Raw genomic sequence first — 16,436 nt, 5'->3', positions numbered from 1 at the left:
GAGCCCCCTGGTTGTAGACTCCCCCATGATTGGAAATATCCACTCAGCACACACCCTGCCAAGTCCCCTCAGGATCAAGTTTGTTTCAATAACATCACCCCTCTATCTTCTAACCGCCAATGAGTATAGGCCCAACCTGCACAGTCTTTTTCCATAATCCCTTCATCCCAGGAATGTACCAGGGCGGAGATGATTATTGTGGTTGATGAAGGCCATCTTCCTTTGTGCTAGTTATGACTACAGCTAGTGGAGAGTCCACTCACCCAGCCCCAGTTCCCATAAACTTCCACTTTCACCATGATTCCTTAATGGCACACAGTCAAATGCTGCCTTTATGTCAAGAGCATTTGCTCTCACCTCATCAATTCAGCTTTTTGTCAATGTTTAGGACAAGGCTGTAATGAGGTCTGGAGGTGCATGGTCCAGGCATTAAGCATTGCTGAACAACTGTTTCTTGATAGAACAGCGATTAAATATGATTTATTACTAAATATAGTTTGTCTGCCCCTTTGGTCCTAAGGCACGTTGTTGCTGATAACAATCCTGAACACTCAGGAAATTCACTACGCTTCTGCCATGTGCTAGTCTGCTTGACGCAATTTATAAAATTTAATAATGTCCCGTTAAAATAGCCTTACTTTTTGCTACATGGTTGTATAAATGTGAAAGATTAAACAATCTGCCACTCCTCAACTACTACCAGCGAGCCTATACACAACTCACGCTATAGTCTTAAATCCTTTTCATAATTCTATTCAAAGTCTCCATTGCCTGTTTGCCTCTTTTTAAGTCCTCAGAGGTGATTTCATCCTTGGCTACTGCTTCTCCTGTGGACCTTATAACCTGGTCTATTTAATTCCCAGTCCTGACAGTCTTGCAGCCATCTCAGGAATGACTACCATGATACCCCCCAAGTTGAGTTTGACCGTGCAATTCATTCAATTTATTGAAATAACCCAGGAGTTTGTATAAAGAATGCTTATTTGGGCCACACACCCTAACCTGTCCTTTGACTTGAATGTTTTGCTCACATTTCTTATTTCTCTCCTGGTTTAATTGTTATTGCACCTTTTAAGTTTCCCCTTTATCTGTAGTAGCTAAAGCACAATTTTTGTTTGTTACTGTCTTTCCTTTTCTTATTCATTCATAGGATGTGGGCATCGCTGGCTAGGCCAGCGTTTATTGTCCATCCCAAATTGCCCTTGTTCAGAGGGCATTTAAGAATCAGCCATCTGTACACTTTCAAAATATTATTAATACTGTCCTGCATTTACTTCTGCTAATGACAGTTTATCCTCGCCACTTGGACACCAGTCACAGCTTCTTTCAGATGGAACCATCTCATTGTCACAGTTCTTTCCTGTCCCAATACCGGCACCAGTGTTCCATTAAGTGGAAGCCCTCTTTCCTACACTTAAGCCATGTGTTCATCTCCTTATATCTGCTTCTCCCCACACATGTTTGAGCATGGGGGTTCAGGTAATAACCCAGAGGTTATAAGCATTGAAAATCCTGTTCTAGTAGCTTAGTACTCTCCTACTCCTCTACACTGTTCTATGTTGTTTATTTATTCTTTCACAGGATGTGGGAATCTCTGGCTAGGCTAACATTTATTGCCCACTCCTAACTGCCCTTGAGGTGAGCTGCCACCTTGAACTGCTGCAGGCCATGTGGTATATAGGTATACTCAGTGCTATTAGAAAGGGAGTTCCAGGATTTTGCTCCAGTAACAGTGAAGGAACAGCTGTATAGTTCCAAGTCAAGGTGGTATGTGGCCTGGAGGGGAACTTGCAGGTGATGGTGTTCCCATGTGTCCACTGCCCTTGTCTTTCTAGGTGGTAAAGGTCACAAGTTTGGAAGGTGCTGTCAAAGGAGGCTTGTTGGTCCCATTGTCCGAATCCTTCCTCTCTCTCCCCAACATCCTTTCAAGCTATTTCAAGTTGTCCTTCACCCTGACACCAGATATGCAAAATAATTTAGAACTGAATCCTGTTTATAAAGGATGTTATCAGTCCCCTTAATCACTGAATCTCTTTCTCCTGTTGCTCCAAGGTACAGTGGTGACCACGTTCTACCTGTAGGCTAGGGTTAACCCCTGCAGACCCTCATTCTCTCTCTCACCTGGCTTCCCTTACACTGTAAGCTATCAGCCACAGTTTAATCCTACAACTATCAACAAGGCATGCCCAAGGTCTGGATCAAACTGTCCAGATACTTCCCTCTCACCTTCACATGTCAGAATGCCTCCAATTCACAATACAGCTCAATGACTCTTGAGTTGGTAAGAATCCAGGCAAAGACATCTTCTGCAGGTGTTTTCTCAAGACAGTCTTACTGTTCACAGACTTCAATCTGGACTCATTGCTCTACCATATCTTAAGCTAAGAAATAGATTATAAACAGTTTAGACTAAAGATTTTTTTCAACACACCAACTTGCACTTAAACTCTGGACAAGAATTTTAAATACTTACTGCCTGAAGCTTATATGAGCCACAAATATTGGAGGGGTTGAGTGAGGCGCAATACCTCTTTTTCACACTCACTAACCTTTCCATTCTATTTACAACTCTGTGTGCCAGCAGATGCTGTTTATTTACTTTTATGGGACGCTTCATAAATGTCATCTTTGCGCAGTGGCCATGCTAATCTCTATATCGTTCCGATTTTAGTATACGTGCTGCCGTAGTGAGGATGGTTAATTTTTTGAGAAAGGAAGTACATAGTTGACAGGATTCAAACCTGCACTGGAAACCCCAATGGATTTTTAGTCCATCAACTTAACCATTTGACCACAACTATGCACCTTTTGCAGAACACCAAGTTACAGTTGCTGACTCAACTCCCCGCCCTACAATAATTAGCACCTATTTAAGGAAATCGCTTTCGGCTGATTAATATTAACTGCTACTGATGGGCAGTTTCTGTTAACTAACTTGATGTTTCTTTTATAGTTTTTAGAAGCTCTAACTTTAAATACAAAATGTTAAACTAAATTTCAATTTGAGAACTGCTCACCCTACTTAGCAGAGAATTCCCACTATCACCAAATTCTCAACTTTTACACTTCACTATTCCCTACTCCCCCTATTGAATCAGTATTTTCAGATGACACTAGGAAGCAGGACAGGAAGGCACAGGTTCAGGGTTATGACTGAAAACTTTAGATGTCAGGAATTTGCTGTTCACCATTGCTGGAATGAATTGCTAGTAAGGCTGGTTGCGAAAAAGCTGGACGCTGTAATGGGGGGACTTTGTATTCAGGAAAGCAGAGATTGAGTTGTGATCTAATTTTTGGCAGTTTCAGTTGTATAATGTGGTTTTCAAACTTTTTTGTTGAAGGACTCCTTTCACATGGATCTGTAGCCACAAACTATATGTTACTCAAAATTTTGGGGAAACTTTGACGTGGAATTGTTTGCCTTCTTTGGCCAACATTCTGTGAGATCCAGGACTGGTGTGTTGGGTTAACCATTGTGGCTTTAGCAGTGGATTCCAATGGAGTTAACAACTGAATGTACCGTTTCACTGGGCCAAGGCTGGCACACAGTAACTTGGTTAGTAATTTTGGATCTTCAGGTTTGTGAATTCAAAGTTGCCAAGATAGTAGTTATAGTATTTTGTGGGGAGTAAATGGGCATTCCTTTGTTCAAGAGCGGCAGTCTGGGTGGAAGTTAAATACTGCTCTCTCTTGTTTAATGGCCAGTTGTGTTAGACCATAATGCAACCTTGAACGTATTCTAAATGATAAGTATCCTCTGTGTAACCAGATATATTCTCATGTTTTAACAGTAATCAATCAAGACTTGGTCTTAGAAAAAAATCCTTACTGCTTGAGGGAGGATCCGAACTTTGGTGACCAGGGAGCCCAAATTCGCTTGACAACATTTTGTACAATTTAGCATAAACCAGGCTTTTAATTTGTTAGTTAAGCATGTTATTCGGGGGGAGGAGGTGGGAGGGTGACTTCCACATTTTTGTTCTGTTTTCCTGTCTGCCAGATTCATGTGCATATTTGGGTGGGCAGCTTGTTTATGTAACTCTACTGTTTTTGCTCTGCGCAGTTTGTTAGGAGCAGGTAGGAGAGGCCATGGGCTGGATTTTCACTATCGAGGCGGGTAGCTTGAGCTGGGAAATTTCCTGACTCGGCACATCTGCCTTGGTTTAGAGGGCCCCGTCACACCCAAATTACACTCTGGGGAGGTGAGGATGGGTTAGAATCAGGCCTGCTGACCCCAGAAGCAGATCATAAGTAGCCACGGGGGCAGACGAGTGCTAAGGTGGGCTGTTTAGAAGGCCTGCCTCAGTTCTCTGAGTCTTGATCCCAGTTGTTCCAGATGCTGTTAGGCCCTCTAGACCCTCCCCCGCCCACTCCCTATGCCATCTCTATGCCCTCTGCATACCCCCATGCCACTTCAAGCCCCTATGCAGCCTCCATAGCCACTCACCCAATATCCAGTATGAACTTTCTCATACATACTTAATACAGAAAAAAAATTCTCATTCATTGAACCCATTCAAAGATTTTAAACCCCCTCAAATGTTCGGCCTGTTATAAAAAGAAACAAACTTCTATTCGGTAACCACATCAAAGACAGCTAATCCTTTAATAGCCCCATTAAACTATCAAACAAAATATGAACTAAACGTACCCCCCCCCCCCCCAGTTGAAATAAGTGCTTTTTGGAGCTTTTGGAACTTAGCTTAGCAGTCATAATGTCCTCAGCTGTAATAATAACAGCCCATGGGAAATGTCAACAGTGAACTCGTGAAATTGCAGGAACAGATGACAATTTTTCTTTCTAACCTACACCAGATGGCCAGTCAATCAAGGCAGTTTTTAACTCCAGAAAGCTTGTAGAATACTGTAGAAAGATAAGGTGCAGTTCTTTACATATATTCGGAATCTCCAATATAGAGGAGACCACATTGTGAACACGAATACAGTATACTAAATTGGAAGTAGGACAAGTATATCGTTATTTCATTTCGAAAGTGTGTCTCATGCCCTTCCACTGTATCCCATCTTATTTCACGTACTTCTGTTCTCACCCCTTTCCAGAATCGTGATAAGATTCCCCTTGTCCTCACCTTGCAGCTGACCGTCCTGTGTTCAATGGACACATCTTGCCCTGCCCTCACATTTTGGCATTCCGTAGGGACCATTCCCTTCATTACGCCCTTGTCTATTCCACAGTCACCCCTAACACTCCCTCTCCAATGGCACCTTTCCGTGCAAACGCAAGAGATGCAACCCCCTCTCCTATCACCTCCACACTTCTCACTGTCTAAGACCCCAAGCACACTTTCGAAATGAAATAATGATATATTTGTACTACTTCCAATTTAGTATACTGTATTCATCTTCACAATGTGGTCTCCTCTAAATTGGAGATTCCAAACGCAGACTGGGTGACTAATTTGTGGAATCCATCAGTCCACAAGCATGACCCCGAGATTCTGGCTGCTTGTCATTTGAATTTGACCTTGCTCCCATGCTGACCTTTCTGTCCTCGGCCTGCTGCAGTGTTCCGTTGAAGCTGAATGCAAGCTCAAGGAACAGCACCTCATCTTTCCACTTGACACTCTACAGCCTTGAGGACTCAACATTGAGTTCAACAATTTTAGATGGTAACCTCTGCCTTCATCTTGTTCTGTGTTTCTTTCATTTTTTGTTTTGTTTTGCTGGGCTGGCCTTGTCTTGTTTCTTTCTTTATTGTTCATGTTGCATTCAGATGGTTTTCATGTAGCCATTCACCTCATTTGGACACAACCCTTGTTTCTTTACTTACCCATTACCACTCTCTCTTTGGCTGTTGCATCATGTTGCAGATTTCGATTATTTAATCTCCTTTGGCCTCTACCTTATCAGAGTTTCCGTTTTGCACTTCCTGCCCCCCCCCCCGCCCCACTTCCACTGTCTTAAAAAAACTCTTACACGTCTTTCTTTCTTCAGGTCTGATGAAAGGTCACTTGCCCTGAAACTTTCACTCTGTTTCCCTCTACAGATGCTGCCTCACCTGCCAAGTTTTTCGAGCACTTCTTGTTTTTTTTATTTCCGATTTCCAGCATCTTCTGTACTTTGCTTGCATTTCTTTTTAACTCTAACCAGGGGACCAACTATCCTGGATTTTAGTGGACTGTCCCGTAATTGAAGTGGGTGTCCTGAGTCGTTTGATGCTGGGGTGTGATTTGCCTTGTATTTTCGATTGGTCACTTTAGAAAACATATCTGGTTCTCACTTCCTCATTTCTGGAGTTCCTTGATTTGCACACTTGTGCATGTGCATTGTGCTCTCCTCCCAGTGGCCTGCTCACACAGCCTGCACAGCAATCCCTGCCACCCCCAATCTCTCAGTCTGGACAGCATCCCTACCTCCCCTCGCACCCACAGTCTGCACAGCAACCCCTGCCTCTCCTGCACCCACAGTCTGCACAGCAACCCCTGCCTCTCCTGCACCCACAGTCTGCACAGCAACCCCTGCCTCTCCTGCACCCACAATCTGCACAGCAACCCCTGCCTCTCCTGCACCCACAATCTGCACAGCAACCCCTGCCTCTCCTGCACCCACAGTCTGCACAGCAACCCCTGCCTCTCCTGCATCCACAGTCTGCACAGCAATCCCTGCCTCTCCTGCACCCACAGTCTGCACAGCAACCCCTGCCTCTCCTGCACCCACAGTCTGCACAGCAACCCCTGCCTCTCCTGCACCCACAGTCTGCACAGCAACCCCTCTGTACCCTGCTCTCTCAGCCTGGTAAACAACCTCACTGTGCATGTGCACATTGAATTTGTGAAGCCCACGCCGAAGGCCCTTGGAACAATGAACATAATTTTAAACTAATTTTAAATTGCACTGCTGAGTTTGGGTTTTCTGCCTGTTTGATTCACACCCAGTCCCTTCCCCCGCCAGCAAAAATGGAATCTGTTGGAAATGGGGCCGGGACTTGAACATCTGGGTCTCTGCTGCCATTTTAAACGATTTCCAGAGTCAGCCCGACTCCGCGAAAATCTGGTCGCTTGTGCTCCATTTGGTACTTGCACATCATTTAAAAAAATTAATTTATGGGATGTGGGCCTCACTGGCTAGGTCAGCATTTATTTCCCATCCCTAATTGCTCTTGAGAAGGTAGTGGTGAGCTGCCTTCTTGAACCGCTGCATTCCCTGTGGTGTAGGTACACCCACAGTGCTGTAAGGGAGGGAGTTCCAGGATTTTGACCCAGCGACAGTGAAGGAGCAGCGATATATTTCCAAGTCAGAGTGGTGAGTGACTTGGAGGGGAACTCCCAGGTGGTGTTGTTCCCATCTATCTGCTGCCCTTGTCCTTCTAGATGGTAGTGGTCATGGGTTTGGAAGGTGCTATCTAAGGAGCCTTGGTGAGTTGCTGCAGTTCATCTTGTAGATGGTATACATTGCTGTCACTGTTCGTCAGTGGTGCAGGGAGTGAATGTTTGTGGAAGGGGTGCCAATCAATTGGGCAGCTTTGTCCTGGATGGTGTCAAGCTTCCTGAGTGTTGTTGAAATTGCATTCATCCAGGCAAGCGGAGAATATTCCATCACACTCCTGACTTGTGCCTTGTAGGTGGTGAACAGGCTATGGAGAGCCAGAAGGTGAGTTACTCATCGTAGGATTCCTGGCCTCTGACCAGTTCTTGTAGCCACAGTATTTATGTAGCTAGCCAGTTTAGTTTCTGGTCAATGGTAACCCCCAGGATGTTGATAGTGAGGGATTCAGTGATGGTAATGCCGTTGAATGTCAAGGGGCGATGGTTAGATTGTCTCTTGTTGAAGGTGACCATTGCTTGGCACTTATGTGACCCGAATGTTACTTGCCACTTGTCAGTCCAAGCCTGGACACTGTCCAGGTCCTGCTGCATTTGGACATGGACTGCTTCAGTATCTGAGGAGTTGCGAATGATGCTGAGTATTGTGTAATTATCGGTGAACATGCCCCTTTGTGACCTTATAATGGAAGGAAGGTCATCGATGAAGCAGCTGTAGATTGTTGGGCTAGGACACTACCCTGAGGAACTCTTGCAGTGATGTACTGGAACTGAGATGATTGACCTCCAACAACCACAACCATCTTCCTTTGTGCTAGGTATGATTCCAACAGTGGAGAGTTTTCCCCTGATTCCCACTGACCCCAGTTTGCTAGGGCTCCTTGATGCTACACTTGGTCAAATGTGACCTTGATGTCAAGGGTAGTCACTCTCGCCTCCCCTCTGGAGTTCAGCTCTTTTGTCCATGTTTGAACCAAGGCCGTAATGAGGGCAGGTGCTGAGAGGCCCTGGCAGAACCCAAACTGAGCGTCAGTGAGCAGGTTATTGCTAAGCCAAGTGCTGCTCGACAGCACTGTTGATGACCCCTTCCATTACTTATGATCGAGAGTAGACTGATGGGGCAGTAATTGGCTGGCTTGGCTTTGTCCTGGGCAATTTCCCACATAGCTGGGTAGATATCAGTGTTGTCGCTGTACTGGAACAGCTTGGCTAAGGGCGCGGCAAGTTCTGGAGCACAAGTCTTCAGTACTATTTCCGGAATATTGTCAGGGCCCATAACCATTGCAGTATCCAGTGCCTTCAGCCGTTTCTCGCTAAGAAGTTGCACTATTTTGTAGTGTGTTGAGCTGGCTGTCTGCAAGTTTCCTTCATTAACTTCCCTTTCTTCGATGGGCAAAAGTAATGTTTTATCAGCTAAGGTGAACTCATGTTGGAATGCAGGGCCATACAGTGCTTAAATGTCTGAGTATCGAATGCTTACTAGAAAATGCAGATTGCAATTGTATAGTTCTTAGGTTCCAAAGTGTTTCAAGGCTAATAAAGAACTTTTGATATGTAGTCATTTGTAATGTAGGCAAGCCATAAGGTCCTGCAATTAGCAATGTTTTGGTGTTATTGATTGACATGAGGAGAAACCCTGACCTTCTCTAAATAGTATAGTGGAATTTGCTTTTTTGGCAGGTAAGCATGGATTTAACATTTCAAGAGAAAAGACAGAACATCCAACAGTACAACAGCCAATGTATCAGGTCCCACAAGCAGCTGCAAGATAAATGACTAGATAAGCTATTTTAGTGATAATAGTTGAGGACTTCTAATAGTGCTGTGGGATCTTTTACGTGCACCCGAGTGCTCAGATGGCATCTCTGACAGCATAACATCCCCTCAATACAGCACTGGAATGTCAGCCTTGATTAGGTGCTGAAGTCTCGACTGGAGCTTGGACTCAAAAAGTTCTGACACACATGAGAGGGTAGCCACTCGCTCAGTTTGTGGAGATTTAATGCTTAGCGTTGAGCAGCCTTTAATAACTTAACAGCTTATTGCTGAAGGAAAAACTCAAAACTCTTCTGATTAGTAATGCAAATCTGATTGTTATTGCTTCAGTAAGTTTTAACGTTAAGCCAAGTGCTATCTAAAAATGGTCCGAGAGCTGAAAGGACTACACTGAAACTAACAAAATTCTCCAAAGACCAAATATGTTGAAACTACACAATTTACTTCCTGTATCCTACTGGTAATGTGAAGGTGGTAGGTTCACTATGATTTGCTTGAATTTTCTATTTTAATGACACATTTTCCTTCGTAGCTTGTTTTGTCTTTCCCTCTCCTTATGTTTGTCTCTCCTTGTTTACTCATGTTTTTGAATACCCTTCACCCTTCTGTCTTTCCAGATGAACAGGCATTGTTTTATAAGCTTGGAAAAGGAAAGATTTGGGAGGGGAAAACAGGAGGGGTCTGTCCTCCAGTAATGTGAAGGTTGTAGGTTCACTATGATTTGCTTGAATTTTCTATTTTTATTGCACATCTGCCTGTTTTTTTTTGCTCTCTCCTTATGTTTTTCTCTCCTTGTTTATGTCTTGTTGTGCATATGGACATCTGTGTCTCTTTGCCATCCTCCACCCTATTGTTTGCACTTTTTTCATTCCTTTTATACCTTTGCATCTTACTGCAGAAGCGTATTTTATATATCACCTGACTGCTTTCTACTGGACATTATTTAAGAAGGAAGAAAAGGATAGATATAGTAATATATTTCACGCCAGTCAGTGTAACCTTGGTAGTGGGCAGATTATTGGATAAAATTCTTGAGCGTCAGTATTAATTGTCATTTAGAAAGGCACGGATTAATCAAGGACAGTTGGTATGGATTTATTAGGGGAAGGTCAAGTCCGACTAATTTGATTGAAATTTTCAAGGGATAATGAGGGTTGATGAGCGGTAATGCATTTGATAAAGCCTACGTGGATTTTAGCAAGGCTTTTGCCAATGTTCCAGCTGGCAGACTGGTCAGAAAAGTAAGAACCCATGCGATTCAGGGGAAAATGGCAAGTTGGATCCAAAATTGGCTCAGTGACAGGAAGCGAAGGGTAATGGCTGATGGATGTCTTTGTGGCTGGAAGGCTGTTTCTAGTGGGGTCCCGCAGAGGTCAGCACTAGTTTCCTTTTAACTTTGTTCCATATATCAATGGTTTAAATTTAATCCTGGCCCCAACATTTAAGAAGTTTTCAGATGGTGCAAAAATCATATATTTGGTGATTGAGAAAAAAGCTATAGCCTGCAGGAAGACATTTATGGACTGGTTAGGTGGGCCAGAAGTGACAGATAGAACTCCATCCAGGGAGTTTGAGGTAATGCATTTGGGGAGGGCAAACAACACCAGGGAATATACAATAAATGACAGGATACTGAAAAGTGTAAAGGAACAGAAGGACCTTGGAGTGGGTGCCCACAGATGCTCAAAGATAACAGAGCAGGTGGATAAAGTGGTTAAGAAGGCATACAGAAAACTTTCCCTTATTAGCCGAGGCATTGAATATGAGTAGGGAGGTCATGCTAGAACTGTATAAAATACTATTTATGCCACATCTGGAGTACTGCTTCCAGTTGTGCTCGCAATATTACAGGAAGGATTTGACTGTGTTAGACTGGGTACAGAGGAATTTTACAGAGGAGGTTGCCAGGAATAGAGACTTTTAGCTATGAGGAAGGATTGAATAGGCTGAGGTTGTTTCTTTGGAACAGAGTAAGCTGATGGGGAGAGATTTAATTGAGGTGTACAAAACGAGCAGGGGCCTATATGGAGTGCGCAGGAAGGTTGCCCTAAGCAGAGTGGCCGCTAACCAGATGACATAGGATTAAAATAGAGGGATTAGAGGGGAGTTGAGAAATATTTTCACCCAGAAGGTGGCGGGACTCTAGAACTCACTGTCTGAAAGGTTGGTGGAGGAAGAAATCCTCATTGCATTTAAAGTACTTGGGATGTGCACTTGAAGTGCTATTACCAACAAGGCTACTGACCAAGGGTGGGATTCTCTGGCCCCACCTGCTGTAGGATTGTCCGGTCCCACCGAAAGTCATGGACTTTTGGCTGGGCTGCTGCATCCCCTGTGGCATGTGATGCCACCGCGGGGCTGGAAAATCCCAGCCCAAGGGTTGGAAACTGGGATAAGGCTGGATGTCACAGGCATGATGGACTAAATGGTCTCCTTTTGAAACATACAAGATTCTGAAGGGGTTTGAATAGGGTACATATTGAGAGGTCATTTCCCCTGACCGGGGAATCTAGAACATGGGGCTGCAGTCTCAGAATAAGGGGTCGATCATTTAGGACTGGGATAGGGAGAAGCTTCTTCATTCAAAGGGTTGTGAATTTTTGGAATTCTCTATTCCAGTGGGTTGTGGATGCTCCATCCTTGAGTATATTTAAGGCTGACAATGACAGATTTTTGGTCCTTCAGGGAATCGAAGCACATGGGGAGTAGGTGGCAAAGTAGGGTTGAGAGAGGAGATCAGCCATCATGATCATATTGAATGGTGGAGCAGCCTTGAGGGGCCATGTGGCCTACTCCTGCTCCTATTCCTTATGTTCTCATGTGCCATAAATTTCTGTGATTCTATTAAGCAGCTTAGAGGTGATGAGCCCTGCACCCTTGGTGATTATCAGGTGTCCTTCCCTCCTCCTTTCTATTTTTCTGACCTTCATCTTTCTGCCTTGGGTATCTGCCATTAACATCATGTCCCGTCTTTTCTCTTTACTAGTGTTGACTGACCTGTTTATTTCCAGCCTTTGCGGTTTTACTCCAATAAAGAAAATCAAACTGACTTTATCTTTTACTTGTTCATTTAATCAGATGGAAGTTTGTGGTTTTATTACTGGCATTTCATGGTTTAATTCTGCTAGGTTGAAATGACTCCCCTCTTAGCCTTTTTGCGTGGGTGTGCAGTTGACTCAACTTGGAAGTTGTGATTAAGTGGAGAGGACTCTTAAGCTGTATTTGTGTCTCACTTTGTGATTCTAATCAGAGTCGGTTATCAAAGCTTGTAAACTTCAGTTGTGTTGTGAGCCTTGTTGACTAGTGCGGTTCTGAAGGATTGCTGCACTGTCAGAGGTGGAGTCATTTGGATGAAACCTCACAGGTAGATGCAGAAGATCTCACCATACTATTCTAAAACCAGTAGGGGAGCTCTCCCCAGTGCCCTGACCCATGTTTATACTTCTGCCAACATCACTAATGCAGATTGTCTAGTCATTTATTCCAGTGGAATTTGTGGGAGCTCGCTGTGTGCAAATTGGCTGCTGTGTTTCTTCGATAACAACAGTGGCTACAATTCACAGAAAGTACTTAATTGGCTGTTAAACTCTTTGGGATGTCTTGAGATCATGAAAGTCACGAAGTAAAGGCAAGATTTTTTTTTCTTGTGTAATACAAGTGATGGCTTGTAACACGCTGTCGCATAAAATATGCTAAGATAAAGCGGTGTAATAAATTGTTGCCGGACAGCCCAAAGAATCACTTGGTTCTTGGAAAAGTCAATAATTGTTTTCTGCTACTATGTGAATCTCTTGCTTCAGGCTGGATTTTATGCTTCCCCGCCAGTTTGAAGGCGGGGTGGTGCGTGTAAAATCTAGCGCATCCACCCACCTGAAAATTATTTTCCCAAATGTTTCCTCAATGGGATAGATTTTCACTGCCTTGACGGATCCCCGACTGATGTTTTAGCCGGGGAGGTGAGGATCAGGGCAACCAATAAAATTTAGCCCTTAGTTGCGGTTTTTAGGAGAGTAGGCAGCATGCAATGTGTGCAGCATTTATATCTGTGATCAAAATGTTTGAATTTATTCAAACTGAACTCGGAACCCCTTGTTAAGAATTACTTTTGAAACTCAGCCAAGCATTTGCAATGACAATAACAGCCCTTGGAAGTATCAACAAAGCTTTATGGGAACTGCATGAACAGATAGTAATGCTTTTTCTAATCTACACTGGATGGCCTGTCAGTCAAAACAGTCCAGCATTTGGTGCTATTTTAACTCTCACTGACAGCTTCAGCCAGTTTTTGTTTTCAGATTTAAAGAGCAGAGGATTTTTAAAAAACTTAAAAACTTGGCGCTTGCACAGACCTTATCTGCCCTTCAAGAACATTTGCGCCTACTCAATCAATTTGTGACTCCTACACTGCAGGTTAAGGCCCTTGGAACAGCCAAAATGGGACCTGTTTGAACTTGGTACCAAGTTCAAATGGCCCTATGTGAATCATGCCACATCTCCTTCTTTCTGCTGGCAAAAATCTGTCAAAATTGGGGGCAGGTCTTCCACATTGGGTTCTCGCCTGCCATTTTTAAAGGTCTGTGGAAAATCCGGCCCATTGATTTTTAAGGCAAATGTATGGGAGACCGTAGGTTTATGTTTACTTGGGTATTGATATTGAACGAACCTCTAGCTTCCTGAAGACGATCAAAAGGGTCAGTATGAGATGAGACATGGCTGCTCTTTCTATACTGTCTGCATCTTTTCAATTTCGTTTTGTTTTCATTCACTTTCAAGCTGAAGTGCCTGATGAGCGGGAAACAAATTATGGTGGAGACCAAAACTCCTTCGGTGAAATGTATGATAACCAAGGTGGCGACTTTGGAAGGCGTGACCAAGGAAATGCCGAGAGAGCCTTTGAGAAGCCATTCATTGAACAAGCAGCAGCACAGCCTTATAAATCAGGTTGGTGGATTTGTTGATATAAGCAGGTCAGTTTGGTTAGCTACGTTATAATGTATTTTAGCTAACCAAAGGCGGTGCAGTGAATTGTATGAGATTTTAATGACCAACCCAGTTGACTCTGTTTGTCTTCCTTCCACTGCTGATACTAATAAGTTGCTGTTAGCCAGTGAGTTGTCGGGGCGTGTTCTAGAAAGTACTTGTGCGCTGATGATTTCTACTTAGGATTTTCAAGCACTGTTAGTCTTGTATTATACTTAATGGAGGTTAGAGCTGTATGTCCCCCAGCTCAAGTGCATAATGTTTCACTTCTTTTATTTATGGTTTGAATACTAAAGTATCAAGTTTTAGAAACACTGCAAGTAGCTTCCTCCTGCCCAGTACAGAAAATGGTGCGCTTTTAAAACTTGTACTTATTCAGGTTTGCTTGTTAGTCTTTATTGTAGTTCCCATTTCTTCCATGGGGCTTCCCTGTGCCCTGAATTTAAAAAAAAATGTAGTTTATAACTGCCTGTGATGGTGCAGCTCATTCTATCTCTTTTATATTTCCATTTGTATTTATGGTTCCATCTGCATTGCTCACTTCCATACTATACTTAGTTTATAGTTATATAATGTTTTCCTTTAATTTCCATTTAAGACTTCCAAGAAGAATATTTGTAATTTCATCACAAAGATGTTTGTATCCATCCTTACCCTAGAAACTTCTGATTCATTGCAGCCAAGTGGAATCCTGTCCTTTCTCAATAGCATACAGTACATGCACTTTCAAGCCAGAAAACCGAGCAGTCATGTTATTAGGAACTTTATATGATTTTCACCTGTGTACCAAATTCCATCTGATGTAGCTGAGCCTTTACTCCCTGCAAGCTGGAATTTGCCTTCATATGCGCAGTGCCTGGTAGTGTAGTCCCACAAACTCTTTTTGTAATTAGCTCACTGAATAGACATAAGCCCTCACATTACCCTAATCTTTATAAGTGCTATGTGAATAGTTGACTTGAACTATACACTGGAAATCTGATTGATTACAAGTGAAGGATAATGGCAGATCAGTGCAGAAGATTTTATTTGATTACAGTGGTATTAAACTTGGTCTGGCACAAAATTAAGATGAAACAACTCTCCCTTTGACACAAGTTGTTCTTCACAAAACAGGCACGTATGCCACATGCCCCCATTATTCAGTGGAGTTATACCAATTAATTAGCTTGTTATCCAAACTCAGTTGTGTATGTTTAAGAAAAATGCAATAGACTTTTTGCTTCAACAGTGTTCATTTCTAGCCACCCTGAGCAACAAATTTAAAGTAAAATTTAGCAGAATGTATGAGGAGCAGGAGGAGGCCATTCAGCCCCTTGAGCCTGCTCTGCCATTCAGTAGGAACATGGCTGACCTGACTGTGGCCTTAACTCTGCTTTCCTGCCTGTCCCCATAACGGTTCCCCATTATCCATCCTGCTGGTTACATCCTCAAACAACTCTAATAAATTAGTCAAACAGGATTTTCCTTGAATAGAATCATGTTGACTGCTTGATTGTATAATGATTTTATAAATGTCCTGCTGCTACCTCCTTAATAATAGATTCCAGCATTTTCCCAATGACAGATGTTAGACCTACTGGCCCATAGTTTCCTGTTTTCGGCCTTCCCATTTTCTGATTAGTAATATTACACTTGTGCTTTTCCAATTCGCTGCAACTTTCCAGGATTTAGAGAATTTTGGAAGGTTACAACCATTGAATCTATTATCTCTGCAGGTACTTCTTCTTTTAAGACTCTAGGGGAAGAATTTTCCCGTCGGCGAGCAACGCGTAAAATGATGCGCGGTGATGTTGGGCGGGCGTCCCGACGTCACCGCGCGTCACTTAGATTGTCAGTTCAGCGGGCGTGCAACCCCATCAGCTGCGTGCCTGACAAACTGTCCAAGGCCTATTAAGACCATTAAGAAAGTCATTAAAACTGTTAAGAAAGCTGCCTGTCCAACCTTAAGGTTGGCAGGCAGGCAAAGAACCCAGGCAGCCTTCATGTTTTTCATGAAACCTCATCCACGGGGGAATGAGGTTTCATGAAGTGTTCTAAAATGCAATAAAAATTTATATTTTTATTCTTTGACATGTCCCAGCTCATGTGATAGTGTCACATGAGGGGACATGTTTTAGAAGTGTTACAAACCTTTATTCGAAACTTTAGCACTGAAACAAATCTCCCTGAGACACATCTGTGTCTCGGGGAGATCTCTGCGCTCTTTCGCGCGCAGGGAACCTCTTGGGGAATCCCCCCCGCCTGCACAGGGAGTGCTCAGCGCTTCTAGGCGTGTGTCGCATTGGGAGGGCCTTAATTGGCCCGTCCATGTAAAATGGCAGCGCGCACCCAATAGGGGGCACCAATCGGGTTTGTGCTTGCTCCTGCCCGCCCCTGCACAACCCTCCACCCCCC

General features: G+C 43.5%; 1 protein-coding gene and 1 pseudogene across 2 annotated transcripts in view; one reads left to right on the top strand and one right to left on the bottom strand.

The window, feature by feature from the left end:
• Positions 1–16,436, top strand: part of LOC144671390 (heterogeneous nuclear ribonucleoprotein U-like protein 1) — an 80,816-nt gene that overhangs the window by 8,411 nt on the left and 55,969 nt on the right. For both annotated transcript variants that reach the window (XM_078533277.1, XM_078533278.1), the window contains exon 2: positions 13,833–14,000. In XM_078533277.1, the coding sequence (XP_078389403.1) occupies positions 13,833–14,000 (168 nt within the window). The remainder of the gene's footprint in view (positions 1–13,832; positions 14,001–16,436) is intronic.
• On the bottom strand, positions 2,598–2,695 carry LOC144671513 (U6 spliceosomal RNA; annotated as a pseudogene).

Source organism: Cetorhinus maximus, chromosome 32, assembly GCF_964194155.1.
Source record: "Cetorhinus maximus chromosome 32, sCetMax3.hap1.1, whole genome shotgun sequence".
NCBI lineage: Eukaryota > Metazoa > Chordata > Chondrichthyes > Lamniformes > Cetorhinidae > Cetorhinus > Cetorhinus maximus.
The sequence above is the reverse complement of the archived record's forward strand: the minus strand, read 5'-3'. Positions and strand labels throughout refer to the sequence as shown.